Source organism: Dromaius novaehollandiae, chromosome 1 (genome assembly GCF_036370855.1).
Source record: "Dromaius novaehollandiae isolate bDroNov1 chromosome 1, bDroNov1.hap1, whole genome shotgun sequence".
NCBI classification, from domain to species: Eukaryota; Metazoa; Chordata; class Aves; order Casuariiformes; family Dromaiidae; genus Dromaius; species Dromaius novaehollandiae.
The window spans coordinates 194,957,897-194,982,973 of NC_088098.1; the positions used below are offsets into that span (position 1 = coordinate 194,957,897).

The 25,077-nt window shown below is 35.0% G+C and overlaps 1 protein-coding gene across 2 annotated transcripts in view; it reads right to left on the minus strand.

Moving 5' to 3' along the window:
- Positions 1-241: 241 nt before the first annotated feature.
- Positions 242-25,077, minus strand: part of B3GLCT (beta 3-glucosyltransferase) — a 66,788-nt gene continuing 41,952 nt past the window's right edge. For both annotated transcript variants that reach the window (XM_026108921.2, XM_026108922.2), the window contains exons 7-15: positions 22,666-22,802; positions 20,889-20,952; positions 16,131-16,262; positions 15,108-15,177; positions 10,780-10,893; positions 8,667-8,766; positions 7,093-7,212; positions 4,798-4,942; positions 242-1,810 (exon numbers count right to left, since the gene is read on the minus strand). In XM_026108921.2, the coding sequence (XP_025964706.1) occupies positions 1,643-1,810; positions 4,798-4,942; positions 7,093-7,212; positions 8,667-8,766; positions 10,780-10,893; positions 15,108-15,177; positions 16,131-16,262; positions 20,889-20,952; positions 22,666-22,802 (1,050 nt within the window). In that variant the 3' untranslated portion in view covers positions 242-1,642. The remainder of the gene's footprint in view (positions 1,811-4,797; positions 4,943-7,092; positions 7,213-8,666; positions 8,767-10,779; positions 10,894-15,107; positions 15,178-16,130; positions 16,263-20,888; positions 20,953-22,665; positions 22,803-25,077) is intronic.

Here is a 25,077-nt window from a genome sequence, read left to right on the forward strand (position 1 = left end):
AGATTCCCAATCACATATGAGGAGCCCACTATAAATACATTTTTCATTTGCACAAAACTAGAGATTAAAAAATTTATCTCATCTGGAGAAACGTGTCAGGACAAGGTATGGAAAGAAATAAAATGCTTAAACTAGCTTTTAGCACCACTGACCTTAGAATATTATTTAACCGATAAAATAGTGACATGGGTGCTTAAAGAATTCTGTACTCTGTTTGCAAAGAGGAAGAAGGCACAAAAGGTTAAACAAGTATGCTTTTATTCAGCTTTCAGCTCTCACAGTTCTAAACAGTAAACATAGTTAATGATACATCCATGGTACCAGAGAACATAGCCCTGGTATCAGCAAAATGTTTACTGTTTAAGGCACTGATAGTGGGAAGAAAGAAGAAAAAATACATGACGTGGATTACTCCTATTTAATCAGTATTTGAATCTATTATGAATATGTGCTTGCTATTCAACGGCTTAAAATTCCACAAGCTCCATTCACAAACAAATGTTTATACAACTTCAGTAATTACTGAAACAAGAATCAGTGGCTCCCCTATGTAGATTTGAAGCAAGTATTGCATTACTTTGGAATGGAATCAAATTCTAACCTATTGATAAAACAAAACAAACCACAAATGACTTCAGCAGTATGGCTTTAAGACCCTGTATTTGGTTACAATATAGCAAGCAAAGTTAGATAACAGCATACAAGTGCCATATACTGTAGTCTTAAAAGGAACAGTTTTACAGTATAAAAATTAGTTTAGAACATACTAAAGACAGATTTTGTACAATTTTACAAGACTGAATTACACAAAAAACTAAGAACATTTTAAATATGAATCCCTCTTTACATGTTGTATGCATAAAATTACTTGATGATATAAATTAGGAATATTGCAAACTTTTTAAAGCTGGCATCCATACACTATGGAAATGCAAACAGAAATACTGAAGTGTTAGTTCTTCAAAAGTCCTTAACAGTCACATTTGTACTTGCCAAATAGATACACTGTGACACAGATTTCTAAAGGAGCCACAGTGACCTCTCATGGCCACTTAAAAAATCCTAGTCTTTTACCTTTTTTAGATTTTGAATGTCACCTTCCTCACAGCTGCTAATCAACTTCAAGGTACAACAGTGGTGCATGCTTGGTCCATCTATCCCATGAAACTACAATATTTCTGTTTGAAAGGAGTATCAAGGAACATAGCCTTCACTCAACCTAGCTCATGGTCATAGAAATAAAGTCACATCTCCTCTCTGAATTATCAAGAATCTGGTCCAGAATAATTTAGAGACTGAAGTCAGTGAGAGCTATGAATGTTCAATATTAGGCAATGAAGAACTTCAGCTTTTGAGACACTGAGGAAGAAAATGTAAATAGATGATGGCTGACTCAAAGTCCAAAACTGAATGTAGATAACATTGTACGAGACATTTTAAAAAGAAACCAAGCTTAACAAAAGAAACTGAAAAATCAGTTAGGTGCCTTTTTCCATTACTCTGAAGCATTGTAACAAACAGGAACAAAACATTATCTTCTATGTCATGAACAGATGAACAATATGAGTAGAACACAAAAATCACAGTTAGTGACTGTCTCTCATCTGCAGTACATTAATCACAATTTAAATTCTTCTACTGTTTATAAATCCTCCCTGTTATATCCACCTTTCTTTCCATTAAGGGAATCTTCTGTGTTTGGTGCCAGCCATGTGAAATACACCTTCACTGGATCAATATTCCAATGCTTGTGAAATGATACTGGAATTTGGTGAGAAAGGTAGTCTTTTGGATAGTCCATTGGCCGTGCCTAAGATAGAAGGATAAACCAAAAACACAGCTACTCAGTGATGAATGATTTTTAGAACAAGAAAGTATCACCATTCACTATCACCATTCAACTTTGTATCATCATAAAGCAATGTGGCATTGACAAAACACACTATATGACACCCAAACAACTGCAAATTGGGCTGAAGTCACCCCACTATGAAATATATTAATATTAAGTATGCCTGACTTCTCAGGAAGAAGTGGTCACCATCTATAAAAGCAAGGGATGAGGAGCAGTATAGTTTATACCACATCCCTTTAAATGTACAGTCCGGATTCAATGATGAGAAAATACTTTTAGGCAATATTCTCTGTTCCTCCTCCTAATGAGAGATGCCAGCACTGCCAGTATGACTGCAGGATCCTGATTAGGACATAACAAACAAACAAAAAAAGTAGCTTTATGATGGGAAGCCAGGAGACAGTATTCTACTGCTAGAAAACTATGTTATTCTTAATCAGGTTGTATCAAGAGGCTGAATTACAACAAAGCCACATGATGCATATATTTCATTTTCTCTTTGACAATTGAATAGCATGCAAGTACATCATTATATAAAACAAAAATTCCATCTGTAGTGGGTCCTGGTTAAATAACCAGATTTTGCCATTGTAAATATAATTTTACTGCAAAGCAAGACAGACATGCAAGATCTTATTCAGAAAGCACTTAATATCAGCATTTTAAAAATAATTTAATAAAAGATACATTCATTCTTTCCTGGTGTAAAATAGAAAAAAATGGGAGATTGGGATACTGAATCACTGATTTGACACCTAAGCGAACAACTGATTTAATACTGTACACTTCACCTCCTTGTGGTTGTATTAATGCTACATGCTGCATTCCCCATGCTGTTCTATGTACATTCCAGGCAGAAAATTAGGCAATACAATTTCACATTAAGAAATCTGCTTATGGGGTGGGGGAGGTTCTTTGGTATTTAAACCACAGGTGTGGTTATCTATCAAAATTCTTTTGCAGAAATCAAGGGAGCCTGTCTCCTACAAGGCTTTTGAAAAAGCTAACTTTGATTAACATTTTGGTTTCCATGACCTTAAGAATTTCCTGCAATTTATTTTGGACAGAAATAGCTTTTACATTTCTGAGAGCAAGGATTTTTGCAGTTTGAAAATGCAATCAGCGAATTATTGACATACACACAAAGGAATCAAATCTGCTATAATAACTATTGTGTTTATTACATTGCTCTCTAAGAATCGCATTGCTTTATCAGTAGCTGATCTAAAGACATACATTCTCTCAATTTCTTTTTCTGTTTTCTCCTCCTTTCTTATATTTTGTGGATTCAATTATTGCAATACTTGCTTTTTTTGTGCTCCAGCTTGTATTTGGTATTTTATAAAAGCCAAATACACTGCTCTTGCCCAGAGCTTCTATTTTAAGACCGCAACCCTGAAAGCTATTGGGCATAGGCAGATTCCTGTTTTTTTAAAGCCTCATCATTTCAAAAGCCTCTGGAACAAGTTACAGAATATATGTCTACATTAATATGTAGCAAATAAGAAAACAGTAAGAAAGAGCAAGGGCTATCACACATCATGGACACTCTAAGGATGGAGATATGTTTCAAATTAATTATTTAGTAGAATTTTGATTCATGTACTTCAAGGCACATAGTACATCATGGTATTTCAGTCAAATCTTTTCAAAAAATAATTTGCTTGTTGACGGGACTTCTGATTTTGATTTTCTTCTCATTTTAAAAATCTTTATTGCATGATGGAATAAGTACACTGCAATTTCTATTCAGTAGTCTTCCTCCATTCTTAAGTTTTGTTGCAGGTATGTTAATTCAGAATTTATTGTAAGTGACAGTAAAGAAGAATTAGAATTCATGTGTAATTTTGTATTTGGAAAAATCAAACTGCTAAGATTTCACTTTTAAAGAGATCCAGTATCAGATGCACATCATTTTAAGGTTTACAAAGAAATGCTTTGTTTTCTTTTACAAGGGCCATTCCTACAAATCGGTAAGTTGAGTTTGGTTCTTTCTAAGTCACATTTAATCAGTTAAAAAAAAAAAAAAGCAAACAATTCATTCAATAATTCTGTTGATTTTATGAGATGCATTACTTTTTTTTCTTTCATATTTATACTGAAAGGAGTATGCAATTACAAAATAAACAAGTAAACAGATATAATTTCATATAAGCAAAAGGAATTAAAATGATGAATTAATGTGTTCTCAGTCTTCTCATATTTGGTTTAAAACACAGCATATCTCTGCGACTCAGCACATCATGTTTTTCATCATGATGTCACAGTTACACTGTTAAATATTCTGGATGAGAGAATCAAGATTCAAATCTATTCCAATACACTTCTCTCAAACTAGAAAATACATACACAAGAAAATTATGATTTGTGACCTCTTTATTCCTTATGCTAGCATAGTCCAATTTATGAAAAGATATTTATAGCATTCTTCAAAATCCAGCATAAAAGCAACAATGCTAGAAATACTGAGTTTACATTATGTGTCTTCAGTAACAAGATATTTCAGAATAGTAAAAAATAAACTGATACAAAAGTTGGAAAAGTAGAGATGACAGATGAAATATGTCACAGTCAATACTCCATTATCTGAAGGAAAAAAGATTGCTGTTTTTTTTTTCCTCAGAGGCTGTATTACAAGTATTTAAACAGGTGGCTCCTAATTACATCTGATAAGCAAAGTGCCCACCTCTATGTTTTTTGTAATATGTAGTCACAGGGAAGTTGAGATATAAACCTGTTAAAGCATTGTCATAATCCATGCTTTGAAAATATACTTATTTGCTTGATCAAACTTGCTCCGGAAAAAGATAAGGTATAGCAGCAGTATCTTGGTTACAATAATTAGACATTAGTCCACTTCATAGCATTTACAAGTCCAGTTTTAAGTGTACACTTAAGAGAATGAAATATATTTTAAAAACTACTGAAAATAACTCTCAGACCTGATGGAATAGCGGACTATGTGTTATAGGGATTCCTAAGCCACTGAAGCACATCCCAAGGACCATATCATCAGGAGCATCCATGCTGTAACACCGGCATTTACTAGCAAGCAGTTTCTGGACAGCTATTCTGCTGAAAACCATCCTGAATAATAAAAGCAAATGAAGAAGGTAAGACAACAACTAACGCAGCAGCCAAAAAGCTCTAAGTGTTATTGCTAGACTGAATATTGCTAAATGACATAAAATTGCAAGATGAAATGTAGCCCTCTGATGCAACATATCTGACATTTCAAAATTTTGACCATTACTGTTAGAGGCATTCTCTGAAAGCTAAGTGCTTTATATAATGAAAACTAATTACACTGTTATTCAAACAATTACATAGCTAGCTACCATTTTTACTGTAGATGATAACTGTTCCTAGATCTGGCCAGGACTTTTAAAGGGAGGTTCTCCTCTCTCAGTCAAATATATTGTCTGGTTAGTTACCATGTAGCAATTAAATGAAATGAAAAGAAAAAGAACTCTAAACCTTAACTGCCATTCCTTGTAACTTGTGTTATACAGAGCTCTCTCCATACACAAAAAAATGTTACTTGAGGCCATTGCAAGGCTTTTCTGCTCATCCTAACTTTCTTGCTCTTTTAAGTATCTCCCAGAGCCTGAAGCCTTTAGACAATTACCAGTAAAATACGCATCCAATAGATCAGAAACAGGATCATGATTTAAGTTTGAGAGCTTAGGGAATATACTCTTGCTTAGTATTCAGTAGCTGTCTCTTTTCTGAAGTTTGAATGCATCACCCACCCAATCCAATCAGAATATATGATAATCTAGCTACTACAAATTATACTGCTAAGATCCATACTCTGAAATCACTACCCAGCTTCATGAGTTCATTCACTATATGACACTCCTTCACTTGAAAGTGGCACACAGCACAACTTTTATAAATACCAAGGCTAAGGAAAAAAACACTGATCTGGGAATACTGTCAGACTGATGTTGTAGAAGACTTTATAACTAGCATTGCAACTTGGAAGGCAATCTAATGCATATATCATAAAAAGAAAAAAAAGAAAGCACAATGGGAAGTCATATTTCAGTATTCAGATCAAACAGAGATAGAATTAGCTAGAGCCCTGAAAAAAAGAGTCAGGACTAGAGACCAGCATGTGTTGCTACACAGAAGCTATGACGTAAATTGCACACATTTGGGAAATACAATTGCTACTTCATTATCTGCACTGTGTCCTTTCAGTTAAATGGAATTCTTAACTCTAAACAAACTTTCTCAAAAATAGGGTACGAAGCAAGACGGATAATCTGTGTCTTTATCTCCTTAAACCTGAGAATGAAAATAATCCCTCAAATTCTGCATCTGTAAAACAGAATAGAAGCTAAGAGATAAACACTAAAAAAGCACAGAAATATACAACTCATAACTGGCAAACATACCAGCACAAAAAGAAGGTTTATTTCTTAACCCAAGTGTAAACATTAACTTAAACTACTTGAGTAAGATCTTATGCAGCTATGCTTAAGATAATGAGAAGACTGGTCAATTGATCTTTATTTATTCATGGATGGATAAGAAAACTAATATTATAGTTAATATTTATTATAGTCATTACTTTTCATGGAGAAAGACAGTAATGACAGTGAGATCATATAGCTCCAAAACCATACCATTTGCTTTAGATACACAAGATAGGCAGATCAGAATGATCACCTTTATCCATGCCTGGACAAAGACAGAAAACAGGAAGGAATATTTTCATGACAAAATTTGTATCCCTATAGAGGTATGCTTCTTTGGTTGCTCCTCCAACTTCACTGCGGTTCAGAAGAGAAGAGTATTTTTTAAGCAAATATGCCAATTGTCTCCACTTACCATGCTTTGATTCACATTGCAAGGTGGTCCCTGAGTATACAAAAGGAACTCTATCAGATCAAACAAGGCTATGTGACGTGCTTCAGGAGAGCATGTGGTGTACTTGCTACTGATAACAGGTGCTCAGTCCACAGGATCGGCCAAGCCAAACTAAGACGCCCAACACTTGCACAATTCAGATGCTGGATCCTCAGTACCAACTGCTTTGCTCTACGGATCTGTTCCCATTGGGCTGCACAATTTCTTACACTTGGTTCTTTGACCATCACTACATTTTAATCATATTAGAAAACAACACTATTTCTGTTGCATCTGATCTGCATCTTAATTCAAAACATTTGCATTCAAAACAGTGAGTGACTAATATAGAGAACTCTGTAGGAGTTTAAATAAATTACCCTCCTCCTCCAGTGATATAACTATATCCTCCTGTTCCCAAGCCATAACCATAACGCTCTCCAAGAAATACTGGTTCATTTGGGTCATAGCAGCTGAGCAGTTTTCGGAGTCTGAAGATGCTATAATATGAAAGTCCATTAAATTAAAAAAAAAAAATTAGTTCACACAGACACTTATTTTGAAACAGATTTGAAAATCCTTATATTGCTAGCCTAAATGGCATTATAGTACACAGCACAAAAATAACTGGAGAAATTCAGAAATTCCAGAAGACTGAGATTAACATAAATTTACTATAAGAAATTATTTTTGGATTTGGTTAAATGATGAATCAATTAGCTTATAACTATTTCTCAGGAGAAGCAGAAAAGTTTCTCAGCAAAGCTGAGTTTCATCTCAAAGAAAGCATGCAATGATTTTTCCAAACAATGGTAAGAACTTTGCAAATGATCTTTTCTCCCCAGAAACTGGAAGACAAAAAGGTAGATTTAGTTCTAAGAATCCTGCTTTATCTATAGTTATAGGCTCCTCCAAATTCTTCTGTCATGTGATTTAATCAAAATATTATCTTGAACAACTTCTTCTCATGTTCATGAACATGTGATCCTACTGGTTCATTACTCTGCCTTATTTCTCTTATACTGCTGTGTCACAGAATACACATTCACTTGTCTTAGTGCCAACTTTGCCACACAGTCACCATCTTTCAGTTTTCACTGATCCAATTTTCTGACACAACAAATGCACATGATCCAATTTTATTTTAATCTCAACAGTTTATTCATGTTTTTTAATTTCCTCTACGTTCTTTTGACTGACTTGCCTGTGAGGTAATTGCATGTTGATGCATGTTCTTGCTAAACTTAACATAACTGTGCATTTATTCTTTGGTGATCAATGCTACTTCACAGATTTTCTGAAATATTATGCCCTTTGTAAAGGGTTTACTTCAAGGAACTGGATTAAAACTGCATTTTGAGTATTTTTCTATTTCTCCAGTATGGTTCAAATTCTTATCTTGTTCATTTCTTGAAAGCAGTCACAAACACATATGCAATTTACTCTGAAGAGAGATTGAGAACTCTGAGCTTCTCCTCACAAAAAAATATTTTTTATCTGAACGTGATCTCATTTTCTGACAAAGGCAAGTCCCAGGACATGGTTCCAGGTGGCTCTGAGAATCGACCCTAGCTTATGGAACCCTTGTTTGGGCTCTTTTATGTGAGGAATACATGTCAGAAAGTGTATTAACAAATGACTAACAGTAATCAGCTCATATATGCCTCCATCAAAGAAACACAACATCAGACCTCCACATATTTGGACTACATGATTATGTAGTAACACTATATGCATAGTTTTTAATCAAGTTACAAGAGTGAATTGTTCCTAGTTTAGTCAAGGAATGCTGAAGGAAAAGTGACAATTTTTCTTGAAAGAATAGAAATTTGCATAACTAATAAAACATAACTAAGATAAATAAAAAAAAAGATGTATAAGAATAAGAGGTGAATATTTCTAAGACTCCTATCAGCATGAACAGAGATGCTTTGTGAAATATTGCAATTTATACCTTATCAATGTGTCATCATCCACAATGACTAACCAAGGAGTTCTGGCAGAGCTCAGATTCAAAAACCTTTCCAAAATGGCAAAAGTTTTCCCACAGTGACCTAAAAGAAGAGGAATAAGAGAAAATATACCTTTAAATAAAAAGAGATTTTATAATAAAGTTATATATGACCTAGAAATGCCTTTTGCTGCACTCTGCAAAATGTTTTGGAAATGACTGGCAGAATACTTGAAGATGAATGTTTAAATTACATCTTTCTTTGTGCTGAATGGAGTTTGTACAGATGCTTCCAACACCACCATTGCTTTCTTTGCAGGAAGGATGTTAAACTATGGAAATTATTTGAATTATGGAGACCTGGACATCAAGCTGTATTTCCAGCTATTTTATTAAGCTGTTGGACAGTTTTGGGAAACTGCTTTACTTACTTTCCCAAACTGTAAAAAGAGGAGACTACGACAGAAACATCTTTTGCAAAGTACCCTGAAATCTATGAATGTAAAGTGATATTTAAGTATTGCTTATACATATCCACCCACCTACCCACAGGATTTCACAATGCATCAGATCAATATAGACTTAAATATTTACAAGCAAGCAACCATCAACCATATTCGTAACTGTCAACTCAGGTCCTGGTAACTTACTCAAAGGAAAAGTCTTAATATTTAACATAAAGACTATAATGAAGTTGAGAGGTAAAACACCCTTGATTAGAATGAGCAGGACAACAAAAATAAGAAGCTGCATTCGGACTTCTACAGAATCTTTTCTAAGGAAAGGAAAAATCCAACTGCAAAATTTTTTTCTTCATCTAAATAACAGACAATTATCTAAAGCAATTATCACTTTCAATGTAACTGTTACTAAACAAGCATTAAAAAATAACAATGACATGCTATATTTGAAGCTATTTCCATTTAAATTATTTTTGAGAAAATGCAGTATTTCTCTGCTTAAGAAATAAAAGAAATCCTGGCTTTGCTGATTTTGTGAAACCATGAACTTAATGCAGATTGATATACAAAGATTTACAAAATTAAAACAAATATTTCTATATTGTATTCCATGATGAAAGATGGACACAAATGATATTACAACACACAGCACAATTTGATTAGTTTAGAACACCAGTACCCCCCAGGTCCCACCGATTCTCCCGGCAATGCTCAAAGGCCGGATGCTGAAGGTCCGTCTCCCATCGTGTGATCAGAACTACTGGGCACGACTTCCACAGATGATCCATGCAGGCACAGCAGGCCTGCCACCCCCTGAAAACACTCACTGGTTGCATGTGTGTCACACCCATGCAAATAAAAATTCCTGCTTATTTCTGTCTACCTCTGATAAGCCCTTTGGAAAAAAGGGCAGCTGGAAACAAGGCAAAGGCCAGAACAACTGATCTAGTGGGTCAGATAAAGTTAATAGGCCACAGCTTGGACACCTCTAATGCAGAGAGTAATAGGCTTCTAGACTCTACAGGCTTAGAGAAATAGATCAAATATAACAAAAAACATTAAAAAGACATTAAAAAGAACAAACTGACTGAAGCCATCCTATCCATGGTCTTTCTTGTATTCAAAGATGAAGCAAGTTACTACTTTAAACCTACTAAGTTGTCATAAAAGAAAAAAAAACTTAATCTTAACATTTAGTTTTTATGCTTAAATAAGACATACTAGATATAAGCACAGAATATCCAAATATTATACGACAAGCAGTTTATGATCAGTACCCAGCTGGCACTGCCTGAGGTCTTCTGTCCTAAGCCTATGACATACTGCCACCATTAACAAATCTTACGCAAAACAGTGGGCAGACAGCGATAACAATTTTTTCTCTCCTGGAGTAGCATCAGCATACCTTGATTTCATACTTACAATATTTAGATTACTACTAAAAAAAAAAATCTGCCCAAATAGGTAAATTGTATTCTCCATCCATTTCTTGCATGTCAAAAGTATTCTTTCAGTGTTAACTGCAAGAATGTGTACTACAGAAATACAGAATTTCTAAATGATATACTGTACACGAAATACACATATCATCCTGAAAACTTACCATCTTTGTATAATAATTTATGCAAAACTGAGAACAACAGTCAGAAGCTTACCTCTGTCAGTATTAGGTACTCCTAAATCTATAGTAGGAATGGAGATTTCTGCATAATCACTGTAGTATTCAATAAGGGCAGCCTCTCTTTCCCAGGTCTGCTTTACAATTGGTACTGCAAAACAATCATCAATATTGAAAAGTAAATAACCACTTGATTAAAATGTTCATGTCCTTGTTAACTGACATGTTCCTTCACGCGGTAATGAAAATGCTGTTTCAAACAGAGCATCATGATTATAAACATTCATTCTATTTTCTTCCCTACAATATTTAGAGAGCAGCAATTTTACATTTTTATGCACAGTCAGCCATGACAGTTTTATATAGCAATAAATTTCTTTAAAATATGACTATAATCTCATTCATATTACATTGAAAACTGTAGTGTTTACATGTATGCCAACCAAAGTATGGAATTCATTAGCTTTATACTTGTTATGTTAGACTTCATAGCACCTAACAGCATGAACACTAATTATTAGATTTCAATCACTCTTTCAGTATTGAAACAGTCATATTTTAAAAACAGCACATCCAACTGTATGGCATATATGATATCCTTATTCTGAGAACAGTATTTGAAAGCAACTTCAAAAGCACCTGTCTCTGGAAACACACTGACAAAATGACATTTATAAATATCATGCAATCAATTTTTATCCAGTGGAGATTCTGCTCAAAGCAAGGACTGCTTAACCCTTCTCTACAACAGTAATTCTTTTCTTATCAGTTTTCCATTTGACACAAACATTTAAAATTGATCATAAAAAATTCTAATAATGATACTGCAAATGTATAATTATATCCTGAGGTGAGTAAATCATGAGTAACACAAAAAAGCAGGATGGTGGGAACACTTGCAGGATATTTGGAAGAGAACAATCCCATTAAAACTGATGATCCTTTTTTCCATTTTAAAAATTAAGTGGTCAGAACTTAGATGAGCAGGAACTCTGAAACATCCTGCATTCTGGTCTCACTATCTGCTTTATGTTCTCTGACACCATACAGTAGGTCTTGTTAGTAGTATCTCGTGCCTTGAATGATCACCAAAAACCTGTACATCTTATATGTGTGTAATTCTGAGTAATTCTCTATACACTCAAAAAATATTGATAAAACTTTCTTTTGTCACTATATAACCCTGATGCATGCAAATACAGAAGTCACAGGTTTTAGCCCCTTGCTGGATTCCTCCTTCAGTTATTCCTGTTTGACCAATAGTCAGTTTAATAAGACTAAAATGAACTGAAAGTTAACTGTTAGAATAGAGTAATAAGAACTGAATGCACTGATGAGCACAGCTGCAGTATCTGGAAGAAATGATTCCACCCCTACAGCACTGCACTCCAGAAAATGCTGCTTTAAAAAGTTTTAGACACTTAAAACTGCACTCAATTTTTTGCAGAAAATTTTCAAAGGAGATTATATACAAAAAATACATTAATACAACATTAAGGTTAAGATTTGAAATGCAAAGTCAGGAGTTTCACAATACATGAACTCTGCCTCCTGTGTGCTAAGAAGTCTCAATCACTGCATCATACAAGACTGCATTATCTTGCATTAACTGGCAGGGAATACCATGTTTGTTTTTTATTTCAACTAGAAGAAAAAACTTAGTAGGCAGGAAACGATTTTCTGATTTTGTGGGAATGTTCTATTTTAAAAATGTCCTTGTTTTTGAAAGGAACAAAACCAGAAGCCTTTCAGAAACCAGGGACGCAATACAGAAGTGTCACAGACACACTCAACGCTTCCAACATTCACCTGCAACAAGAGAGAGGCTCCCGTAAGGCTCTGTTTCACCTTTCTCCAATCTATGACCTAAACCTCAGTAGGATGTTTAACATAAACAACTATTTGCTATTATGGACTGTGCCTCTCAATTTCTCCCGTGGAGTTCCCTTTCTTTGCATAAATAAATATTAAAGAAAAAAGCTCACTGAAGCAAAGACCTGAGTCTCACCTTAGTTAAGTGGTCTAACCAGGGTGCTACTAGCTAAACTGTATTTCCTTCTGTTTTCCTTGCTTGTTTCTACTGAAATGTTACCATCCAGACTAATGTCTATTGTAAACAGAATCCCACAACAGTTTGCAATTTCTAGATAACCGATGTTTTCCAAAGAAATAACAATTATTTGAAAGTTCCTGACCAGCTCTTACACACACTGTCGATGCAAGGATTTACCAATATGTATTTCTACTTTTGATCACAAGGAAGTTTTAACATTATACTAGAGAGAGATTTATAGAAGCTCAACTCTGCATTCTTGATCATAATTTAGTTGTGTCACTTCTGGAACCTTGATTCATATTTTCTATATAACCATATGAAGTATGTATAAGAAGGAGAGTTAAATCTATAGTAAATTTTTTAATTTAGCTGCTCTTGCACATCAAATTCTAAGCCCTTAATGTTGCACTACTGTAGTTTTTGGCATACAATAAAAAAAGACTTACCAGGTAAAAGGAGCTCTCTGAAGCTGGCATCCATTAATCTTTCAAAATCTTGAGCAAGATTATCCTCCATTGCATAACACTGGAAGCTGTGAGGAAAGTTCAAGAATTTTCCTCAGTCTTCAACATGTGTTTCTTGAAGGATGTTTATGCTAACTTTTTAAAGCCTTGCGTTCCTTTCTGACTTTTTGATCATTTTTAATAAAAACAGCCTAGTTTTTTATTTTGTTTGTAATTTTGAGAATTAGAAAATAAACATGGATCCAGAAAGGCAAATTCTTCAGTGAACTCCAATTACAGGACAGTCGATTTTGTTTTGTCAAAAGCTACTTGCTAAACATATCCAAATGATTAGGTGATTAAAATACTGGAAATGTGCCTTCATCAGGTACACTAACAACATTAAGAAATATAAGTTATATAAATCTTATTTGGAAAAAAGAAAACAGCCAGCAAACAGTCTAAATTTAAAATGACAAATGATAGAACCTACAGTTTTGAATGCATTAGCAAAGGGGAACTTAGTTAAGAAAAGAGCTTTTAACTTCATCCTGTCTTCTGACAAAAGGCATGGCAAAACGCACCACAAAATTTGATACAACTACTAGCCATTATTTAATTTGCTTTTTTTTTCCTCCCCAACAATAATCACTATAACTTAAGCTTATAAACAAAATAGGCATAATGCTGACAATATTACATACCTGGAGTATTCAAGCACCCACAAAATGCAAGTAAATTCCTGTAAATAAATCCATTCCTGGATTTTCTTGTTAAAAAAATGCCCAGAAGTAAATTAGAACGGACTGGTAGATGGCATCAAGTAGATAGAGTATTTTCCATTAAATCAGTGGACTTGAAATCTTTCCCACCAAGTTTTGTAAACACTAGTTCTAGCTCAATTTAGCTGACATCTGCTGTACATTAACTGAAGCAGGGAGCCTTCTCTGTGCCTTTATTTTCCCTGCATCTGAGAGGGAAGTTAATATGCACTATATGTATTTTGCTGGGCTGCATATAAGTATAAACATACATACATACATACATATATATATATATATATACACACACATATATATATGTATTTTACCATGGATACCATGGTCATATTTTTTATGGTGACTATCATTACTTGCAGGACACTACAATTTCCAGATGAAAGACACTGTCGTGAGACACACTTTGGAAGACTCTAGATCTGGGCCATGTCTTGGACTCAACATGAAGTACTATACTTGGCCACGTTTCTACACAATAAAATTTCCCATTACAAGCATTACAGAACACCTGTACACATCCAATTGCATATGGTAACATTACATAAAAGCAACATGATAGCTTAAGCTACCCACTTCTTTTATGGGGGAAGGGAAGAACAAAAGCAAGGGGTAGGGGAGATAGCTTTCAGTCTGCTCAAATTTCTGAATCAGCTCACCCTACAGCTGCACAAGTATCTTGCTAGTACAAGGAATGTGACTTGACCACATATCCGGGGGATACAGTGAAGGATGTTAACACAATAGCTCCAATTTACATCAGCGTAAGCTAACTTCAGATATTTTTAATTCAGGTATTCATTTTCAACAGTTTTTGCCAACCAATAACTAGCAATGAAACATCAAACTACCATAACTTTTTGTCTTGAGCATTTCAAACACTCCTGAACAACTCTGAATAACAAAAAAAAAAATTCTACCTAAAGAATAATGCTGTTAGAATTCTGAAGCTTTCATCCTTCCCAGTGGATTTTGCAAATATTTAGTTCCAAGAGTTGCACGGCCAAATACTGCATCAGCTTGTTTTTTAAATATTAATTTCCCAAACTATACTGTATAGAGCTACTACCTTGAATAATCAGGAACTTACTTCTGTCTCCATGGAATTTCCGACATGTTTTTACAGCAACAAAAACATCTTCCTTTTTCACTGGCTCTCCCTATAGGAACAGAACAAAAATTAAGTTTGCAATTGCAGGCGCTGCCTCTAACATTTTATTGGATATGTATGTCCACACCTATAATAAAACAGAAAATACTTTTCCGTTGTGTAGCTTATCAAGTAGAATAGCGTATTGAGTAATACAGCAGAAAGGATATTTTTGTCCCTTGAAAGTGTGTCAGTAGTGGTTTCAAATTCCTGAAATAACATTACTGAAATAACTTTTCCATTGATGTAGGATTTTAACCTGCACTAAAACATTATTCATTAGGAAAAGAAGAGCAGTAGAACTTGTTGTACTAAGAATGATTTACCTGAAAAAAAATTTTCTTAACTTCTTTGTAATTAAAATAACCGCTATGAGAACCTGTTGAACTGTTTCATACTAGGAAAGAGAAGCTTAAAGGTTATGTCCTAGAAACCTGCAAACTGCCTCAACTCTACTGAAATCGTGTTTATTTTCTTTTTGACACCTAGAATTTTGTTTTCCTGCAAACATGGCCATCACTTTTTGGCCCCCAGTAACAGTTACCCACAATATCTTAAATATATGCTTCTAGAAATAGAAGATACAGGTTGTACTTTAATGCACTTAAATGCTATATTGCATTTTATCTTTAATGTATCAAGTTTTAGATTCCCATCTCCAAAATGAGATTATCTGTACTTTAGTATATCACAGAATCATAAGGAGAAATACTTTAAAGATCATGGGCTGCTCAGACATTGTGGTAAAATCATGCATGCTAATTGTTTGCCAGAAAATACTATGTACCACAGAAGGCTGAAAGCATATCCAAACAAAGGAAAAATGCCAGCAGCAATAATTTTTTTGAGTTTATTGAAAAACATTTTTTTAAGGTCTGAGATTTTTTTTTAAGTCAAATATTATGCATTTTAGTAAGAGTTTTACCTTTATTAAGCAAGTGGTATTTAAAATAAGGTACTTACACAAAGTGGCAGAAAATTACTGAATGTTGTTGCGCAATGATTAACCTTATGAGAGTTCACATCATCTGTACAGAACTCAGGCACTGGAGTAAGATGTGGTCCATCCCCTTTCTGCCAAATATATAGTGCGATCTATCAAAATGCAAAACATTTATATCTATGAGTAGAGTAACTGGGGCAAGCATAGAAATCATCATATTACAGGATAAACTTAATAGGAAATGGTTAAAAATATAGGATGCCATAAAGGATTTGTGCCTTAGTTGATTAACTTGCTGCATACCTTATTCCTCCACATTTCTAAAGCCAAAAATTTTTTGTTATAATGAAAATTTTACAGATGCTCAAGGTTTAAAAGATTAAAATTGGTTTCACATATGTAAGCACATGAAAAAAACTCATCTCTAAATTTGTAGAAGAAGGGATGAAATGAATACTGGCATCTTCTTTTAAATAAAATAAAATGCTTATTTTGGTGACAATTTAAAATAATTTAAAAACAATAATAAAACTCAGAAGTTGTGAAATAGACTGATGGATAATGTAGGAGATTCTTCTCCATTTTAAATGTTACAAAAAACAGCAAAAATTTACAAAGAAAAGGGAAGAAACAAACCAGGGATGTCAGAATAAGACAAAAAAGAATCTTTATGTTTACATTCATTTAATTCATAATAAAATTAATAATATTTCAAGTTGTATTTCACTACAGATCAAGAACACTTAGACTTGCCCAATGTTTCCATCACAAACCTTTGATACTGCTTATAACTTAGTCAGACTAATTGTTTAGTCAGGAATTGTCTATGTTGGCTACCTATCTTAGACTAGTTAAAAAATTAACCTCATTTCATATGAAATTGTTCAAGCACTTAAAAAAACAAAATTAAGTTCTTAAAAATTTAAAGGGAAGAAAAGAACGTCCCAGTAAGTATGTGGTGGATTCAGTATTTCCCAGCTGCACCACCATCCACTTTGCATTCTGAATGCTTAGTCTCTTTCGAGGACTGGTACTTCAAAGATGTGAAAGCACTTTCCTTTTGTATAAAAGCTGTTTGAGCATATGCTCAAGATATAGATATGTATTCTAGGTTTGCTTCTGTTAATTCAGTCAGAAGTTACAGCTTCTGCTTTTCAAAAGGGTGCCCAAGCCAACAAACCAGATACCCTGGGACAGGGACTCTCCATTCTTCCTTGCGAAGATGAATTATTAGGTAAAAATTAAGATTCGTAGAACCAACAAGATAGTGTAGCAAAGAGGAGCTTGACTCTACAGCACAGGGGGGATGAATCTCCTCTAAGGGAGGAAAATTCATCTTGGGTTCCAGTTGCTGTTTCCAATGTTGCTTTTACGTATTCTCAATGATTCTTGCATGGAAAACAAGTGCTTCACTGGAATATGGGACCAGAACCAGCATACACCAAAGCCAATGAGAAAATAAGACTCTTTTTCACCGTTTTATGTCTACTTGGGAAGCAGGAATTGGTAGGTTCAAACCTCCTCAGATTATGTAGGGGCCAGAACCCAGATCACACTCTTGGTAGGGAGTAAGTTTTCATTAAGCTATTATTAAAAGAGCAAGGTATTTCCTCCCCCCTCCCCACAGAGTTCAGGAAGAACTCAGTGCAAACTAAGTGCATTACGTATGGTCTGGACATAGCTAGGAAGTCAAACCATTTACAGGCTTTAAGTTAGAGATTAGTACCTTCTTGCCCATCTCATTCACATCAACCTCCTCAAAAAACCTCAACAACCTACACATAGCCATTTCTTAATTTGTTTCAGGCACTGTCAGGGCTGGGGGGCAGGCTTCGGAACAGAAACATATTCTTGAAACTTAAGCTTCTAGCTTTGGCAGATTTTAGATGCCAAAGAGCTACAGTATAGTCACATTATAGAACACAACCAGCTGATGACATTTTAACAAGCTGCTGGTTATAAATGAACTGTCATAACTACACAGGCACTCCTAGCCCACCTCAACTGCAAAGTAAAACATACTTAGTTTACTTGCATTGAAAAGGGTTTAAATTATTGTATTTTTCTTGTAATTGAGAGGGAATGAAGATGACTGGGAGCTCTGCATGCAAACACGGTTATTACTACTACTCAGCTGATAGCGACTTTTGAGCTACTGCAACTCAGCTGCAGGTTCCTACTATACCAGGATGAGTTTTGTAATTTGCAAATACATTCTAACTTCTCTTAGCCTTGCCATTAGTAAGTGGTCTGCTTCTTTGCTGTTTTAGCAGTGCTTCTGAAGACATAAATGACGAGTTCAGATGAGTTCAAAGCACTAATGGGGAAGAACACTCTATATGGAAGCAAATGCAGAAGCGCATGAGTGGAGGTCAAGCCTAACATCATTCACAGTGCTTGGAGTAGAGGAAGAGTATGGAAATGACATGTAACACACACGTGCAAGCGGTAAGGAGTTGAGCGTAATCATACACACATCCCCAAGGTATCTTTTTACCTTGTTGCCACATTCACCTTCTGGCACATAAACTGCTCCTGACCCTGCCTTGGTTAGAAGGCTACATAACAGCAAGGGATGTGATTTTATAAAGAGCTTCCAGCACATTTTAAGATTGTATTACCTCAAAACTCATCTATTCAGAATGAATACACATGAATCAACAAAAAAGCAATGCTTATGCTTCACAAAGAATATTCAATTTTAACCTAATATGACCTATCCACTCACTAATTATGAAAGTTCATCATGTGCTAAGAAAGCAGATTTCTCACAGAATTATAACATCTTCGATAGAAACCCTTAGTATACTGTGAGGCTATCATATTTCAGAAGTAAGAGTGCCATTTTTTGGGCTATAGAATAGGAAGATAGACAGTTCCTAAAACAACAAGAATAGCTTGACAATAAAAAGACACAAAATACATTAGTCTTTTGTTCATATCTAACAATAGCTACACAAAAAATCAATTATCCACTTCTAGTTTTAAGTAAACATCAGCATGAAGAGAATATGCTGTATTACATATAGTTTAAAAAATCTAGGAAAAATCTACAAATGAAAACTAGCATGACAAAAAAACCTTTTAACACATTTGTAAGATTGGTCTTCCAGATGGAAAGCGATATAAGCATTAGGGATGTAAGAATTAGGGATGTGGAAAGTAGTAGGAGAAAAAGCTGATACGGAGCACAGTAAAGTATCAAGGACTAGAGGCACATGTTATTAGGGCTCTGTCAAACCAACATATTTCTTAAGACATTTATCATCCTTCATAAATTTAAACATTACACATAAACATTAAGGATCTCAGATTATATCCCTTGATTTGTTGTCAATCATGATTCATGCAGGAAGGATACAGCAAGATAAAAAAGACTGAAGAAACAGGAGCTAGTGATTTATAAAATAAATGAGGGGGTAAGCTACCAACAGCGATGAATTTGAAATGGAACACAGACAAAGAATTGCTAACAGAACATGAAGGGGGATGGAAGTCACCTTTCCCAGTCAAGTGATCAATTGTTCTTCATTAATCAACAAGGCACACAAATTAAGAGTCTGCTAATGAAATTTTTTGATGACACTACATTCAGAGGTTTTGTCAGTGCTGAGGTAGACTGGAATACTGGGAATATGAATGACTTCAAGATAACACAAGAAGATGAATAGTGTGAAGTGCAAGGTCTTGCATTTAGAAAAATTAACAAGAGGAAAGTAAAACAGCTTGTTGGCTTGTTTCATGGAGGAAATGAAGGCTGAGGGAGTTCAACTGCCTTCTAGAAATACATCAAGCAAGGTGGGAAAACTAAGTGAAAGAATACTGTTGGCACAAAGCCAAATGCATTTAACTACACTACTGATTTATACAGTATAAGTACACTATAAATTTATGTGAAATGAGGAAGTTTGTAACCATTACAGAATAAGGATCTGGAATACTTAAGTAAGGTTTTTAATATGGGCTGGAACCAGAATTTATAGCTGAATTTTAAGAGAGTTTTAAAAAATTAAAATAAAATCAAAATCACTCATGATTTCAGGCCAAAAATCTAATAGCGTACCCCAGACTCATCCACCTCTTCCCCTCTGGTTCTGGTGTTCACTTTGGTGACAACACAAAATTCTGGGTCGTATGAGCATTTTTGAGGCAGAAAAACATGCTTCAGACAGTGTAGCACTGGTCTTGCCTCAGATCTCCATTCATTTCTTATGTTTCTTTAAACCAACTCTCTTATTCTCTGAAACACCCCGTAGCTGCCTTTTGGAACTGTTGCAAACCAGTGGTAAAAAGCAAAATGTCCAAACTTCCATCATACAAGTTGCAGTGTTGATTGTTCACACTGACCCAATGGTTGCAACAGCTGGGTTCCTCGAAATACTTCATCCCAAATCCATCGTATCCGGCTCTTATACACTGATTTAAAATGTGAGTGTGGCTGTCTAGTATTTGAGATACCATTCATGACAGTTTAAACTTCATGAATTGGATGCTCTTTCCCTCTCTATAGAATAAGCCTTAGAAGGTACCTCACTGTATACAAAATATTAACACAAATGCAATTTTCTTCATGAATTCTTCTATGCTTGCGGCATAATTTTGAAGTATTACATGTTATAATATTCTAAAGGAAGAGAAAAAAAAATAAACACACTACTGTATTCAAAATTTTTAACAACCCCTAAAAAACTTACTTCTTCTTTACTTTATCAAGATTCAAATATATAGTTTTGAGAGAATTTTTCTTACTCACATCACAGGAACAACCCACTGCTTACCTCATGTTTTAAATCTATTGTAAAGTCTGATTTGAGTGGTTCACTTTTCAACTTGTTCGCAAGCCTATACAATAAAGATGATGAAACTTACTTCAAAAAGCATGAATAAGAGAAACGTAAGATCGGCATCAACTGACCCTTTATACAAATGAATAAATTGAAATTCTTACATCTATGAGATATACAAAAATTTCCTAACAGTTTCTAAATCAGCTATTCTTAACTGCAGTATTCATGGCCATGATAAGAAATCTGTAGCTGATCTATGAAACTGTAAGTATTTTCCAGAAAACATTCCACAGGTAGGCTGCACAGCAATCAGAGAGAAATGCAGACCAACAGTAGACTACTGGCACAAAGGATTAGGGAAGTACTGCTCTAGATAAAGAGCTACCTATAGATATTTCACAAAAATGTATCTGATATATTTTCTAGCATATTTAAAAACTATTTTAAACAATAATATTTAAATGTCCTCTAATGTCATACTTCTACCATATTACACAATAAATCACTACTAGCTTGCAATAAAGTATAGCTAATATTTTTGACAATCATCTTCAAAAAAATCCCACTTCTGTATTTATTGTCTAAAAAGCAACTTGCATTTTCTTTTCATATCAAATTTTCTTGCATCTGAGCACAGTGTGATGATAATAATATCCATTTTCAGCACACATTTCAACACATTCTTCCTGCCCAAGAAGAAAGTTCTCATCTAGAGTGGATCTACCGTTTGGCATAACATTTTCAATAGATTAAAGGCAGCAGTGTGTTTGAAGCTGCATACTAATCAGCATCTCAAACTTCAGATAACATTCTCTTTTTGTGTGTTCCAAAGCACAATATTTAGGCACTTTCAATTTATGAAAATACCAATTCTTGCTAAAACAAGATGTATTTAACTTCTGAAGTCTATGAACTTTTCAAATCTCATCTAAAAACTAAGCATCTAATCTAAACTAAGCATCTATGTTTTCTCCATAGGATGAGCACTTACAGAGGGCAATGCAGTCACTCTAAGGTCGATGAATAAATCTGCCAACTGGAGGAAATTACTTTTTTAAAATCACAGAAAGAGTATCAACAACTAGTTAACATGATGTTAACTTTCAGATAGGCAGAGCTAAGAAAAATAAATCATACCTAATGGATAAGAGCAATGATACAGAATTATATGTGGAAATATATTTCCATGCATGTGTATTAACAAATTCTTAAGTGTTTACTTACGGTAATTGTGTGGAATAAGGAGAAAATGGAATTTTGTCAATAAAAGTTTTTTCAGGGTAAATCTATAGTGGGAGCACAAATCTATGCAGACATACCCAGACCTGGCTGTAAATTAACATGCATTCGCACAATATTTGAATGTCTTGCTACACACCTTAGATCTTCAAACCAAAATAGCCTTGGCATGATAATATAGGGGCAGCAGCAGCAAAAGAGCTCAGCATATGAAACCAATCCACGAAGTCAAATAAAATAACTGAGTGGCCAGCCTGCACTGATGGAGTACATCCCAAGTTGTGTACCATAGCGAGCTACAATTGGTATTCAAAGATAGGTCAAAATTAAAATTTGACTGCATATCTACATGATCTCTAGTAAAATCTTCAGCTGCACTGCAGGCATACTTTTAACTTTTATAGAAAATATTAATCCATAAGAAATCATAACTCATTAACATAATACTGATTAGCATCAAGATGTAAATTCAAAACTCTTAATTGCTCTCAATAAACAATTAGGAAGTGATTAAAAATTCAACTCTTACTTGTTAACAAGTGGAATGCTAAGTGCCCAACCAGCAGCAAAATCTGGAAATTTAAAGACCGCAGGATTTTCAGCAAAGGCATAGTGGTGAATTATTGTAGATTCTTCATCATACAATGCTTTACCTAAAAACCACTCCTGTAAAAGAATATAGAAAACAATTTTGCTCATCTACAGAGTCCTCTTAGTGAAGATGATGACTTCATTCATGCTAAATAAAGCAAACCTGAAAACAAAAACAAGGGAATTATATTCTTCACAATAAGCCAGGCCAAAATTTTACTTGATAAGAAATGAAACAAAAGGCAGTTCTCTAAAAGTTCAGATGTACATTGTATTTTCAGACTCCATCATTAGCCCTGGATTCCACTGGTGCAAAGAGCACTGAGTGAGTCAGGTATTATTGGCTACTGATTAGACAGAGCACTCAAAAGTATTGCTTGCACATTCAGGGTCTGAATGTACATCCATTTTGGATTTCCACCTGTTTAACCTACAGTTATTTTCCGCTAGGGAACCTGAAAAGCAAATACACCTTAAATACCTTGATCCTCTGAATCACCCTAATGGTTATATTAAGTATTTCAAGACTGGAGCTTTTCTTTGCATTATGACAGTAACTCAGACTGTGCTTTTTTTCTGGCAGTTTCTGAGCTCACTATTAAAATAGATTCAAATTTTGGTGATTATTTTCTCACAAAAAATAGTCCCATTCATTACAGATACATTCAGACCAAACACTGCCATAATCCCTTGTAACATTTACAATATTGTCCCCATTTTCCAGGTCTGTTTAAAAATATTAATCACACAGATTAATTGTTGGGTTTCTGTTCTCTTCCTCCACACTTCCGGCCGTATTTGATTCTTCCACTCCTTTAAGAGGGCAGCTGTCAGCAACAATGAAAAATACCTTTGTGGCCTTAGCACAGTTCATACACTTGACATAAGGTAAATAAACAATTTACGCACAGCTCAAGACAAAGAGGAAAGTATTCAAGCAAAAGTACTGTAGAAACATCAGACCAAAAAACTATAGCCCCAAGAGGCTCTTCCTTCTCAAAAGCCATCTCTACAGCTCCATGCAAATGTTGCTATACAGACTGAAATACAGTTTTGTAGCTCCCCAGAGTGAACGAGGAATAACGAGTGAGATTTGGCTAAGGCAGGGTGAACTGGCAAAGAGCAGAAGAGAGGTCTGAATGCAACAGGAGAGGCACACCTCCAGCCCAAACCGGACAGGCTGAGCCACATAAGTGTGGCTGCCCCAGAAGACACTTGATCTGGCAACCCCAGAAGCTTCCCACTGGGACTCAGTCCAGCAGCCCCAAAGGCAGAACAGGGCAGAAGCCTGGAGTTGCCAGCAGTATTTGTCTTGCTGAACACACCAAGTCAAAACTATGAGGTGCTGGCTGCTTTAAAACCCACACGTCTACAGAGGTCTTTCAGTGCGGCAAGCCTGTGGCCAGGACTGGTATAAGCAACCATGAGATTTATCTTGCTTCAAATGCTGTGGTGAAGCCATGGGACATCATCCCTGCTGGGAGCCCTGACTCTCCAAGGACCCTCTGGCTCAGCCAGCCAAGTACTCAGGACTGGTGCAAGTGTAGCACTGCGTGTGCATGTGCATGCGTTTGTGAGACAGTACTTTTCCCCTGAATTCTGCACGTTACTCCCCTCTACTTCAATCAGCCACTCTAAATAAGACTAAATTGAATGTAGCTTGTACTTGACTAGCTACTTCTTCAGGTAACACAAAGGCTGAAAATGTGTCAGCTCCCGTAATCAGTGTCTCCCCTCAGGCTGAGCAGTCTTTAGGAATCCATTGAGGAAACAGCCAAAATTAAACTGTCTCTACCCAATTTACACAGAAGACAAGGATGAAGATTTTTTTCCACATTAACCACCTTCATAGGTGGCTACCTGGCACCTTACTGTGCCTTTGATTTATACCTTCCATCCTAACAGACCCTATTTTCTTCCTCCTTTATTGGAAGGATTCAGTAGTGTTCACTGGAAGGATTTAAAAACTAACAAAATATTGGGAGGTGAAAGAAGATGGGCAAATACAGGCAAACACATTGATTTTTATGCACAAAGATAATCTCTTTGGAAAATCAAAATAATTCTTTAGAAGTATTTTGTGCAAACAAAAGGGCCTCCAGGGCTTCAATATGTTCATAACACAGGCATTCTGTTCGTTTCAGAAACAGATAATATTAACAATTTCACATAACAGTACTAGCTGCACACAACTCTTTTCAGAACCTTGACTCTACTGTGTTAGACACTGCATAAAAGTATTTTCTTATCCTAATTCTGTGTGCTAATTTTCACACTAAAACACTATAAACTTTCTCTTAAGCTTGCAGATCAAAAAAACAATTTTAATTTCCTTTCTCTATAAAACAGA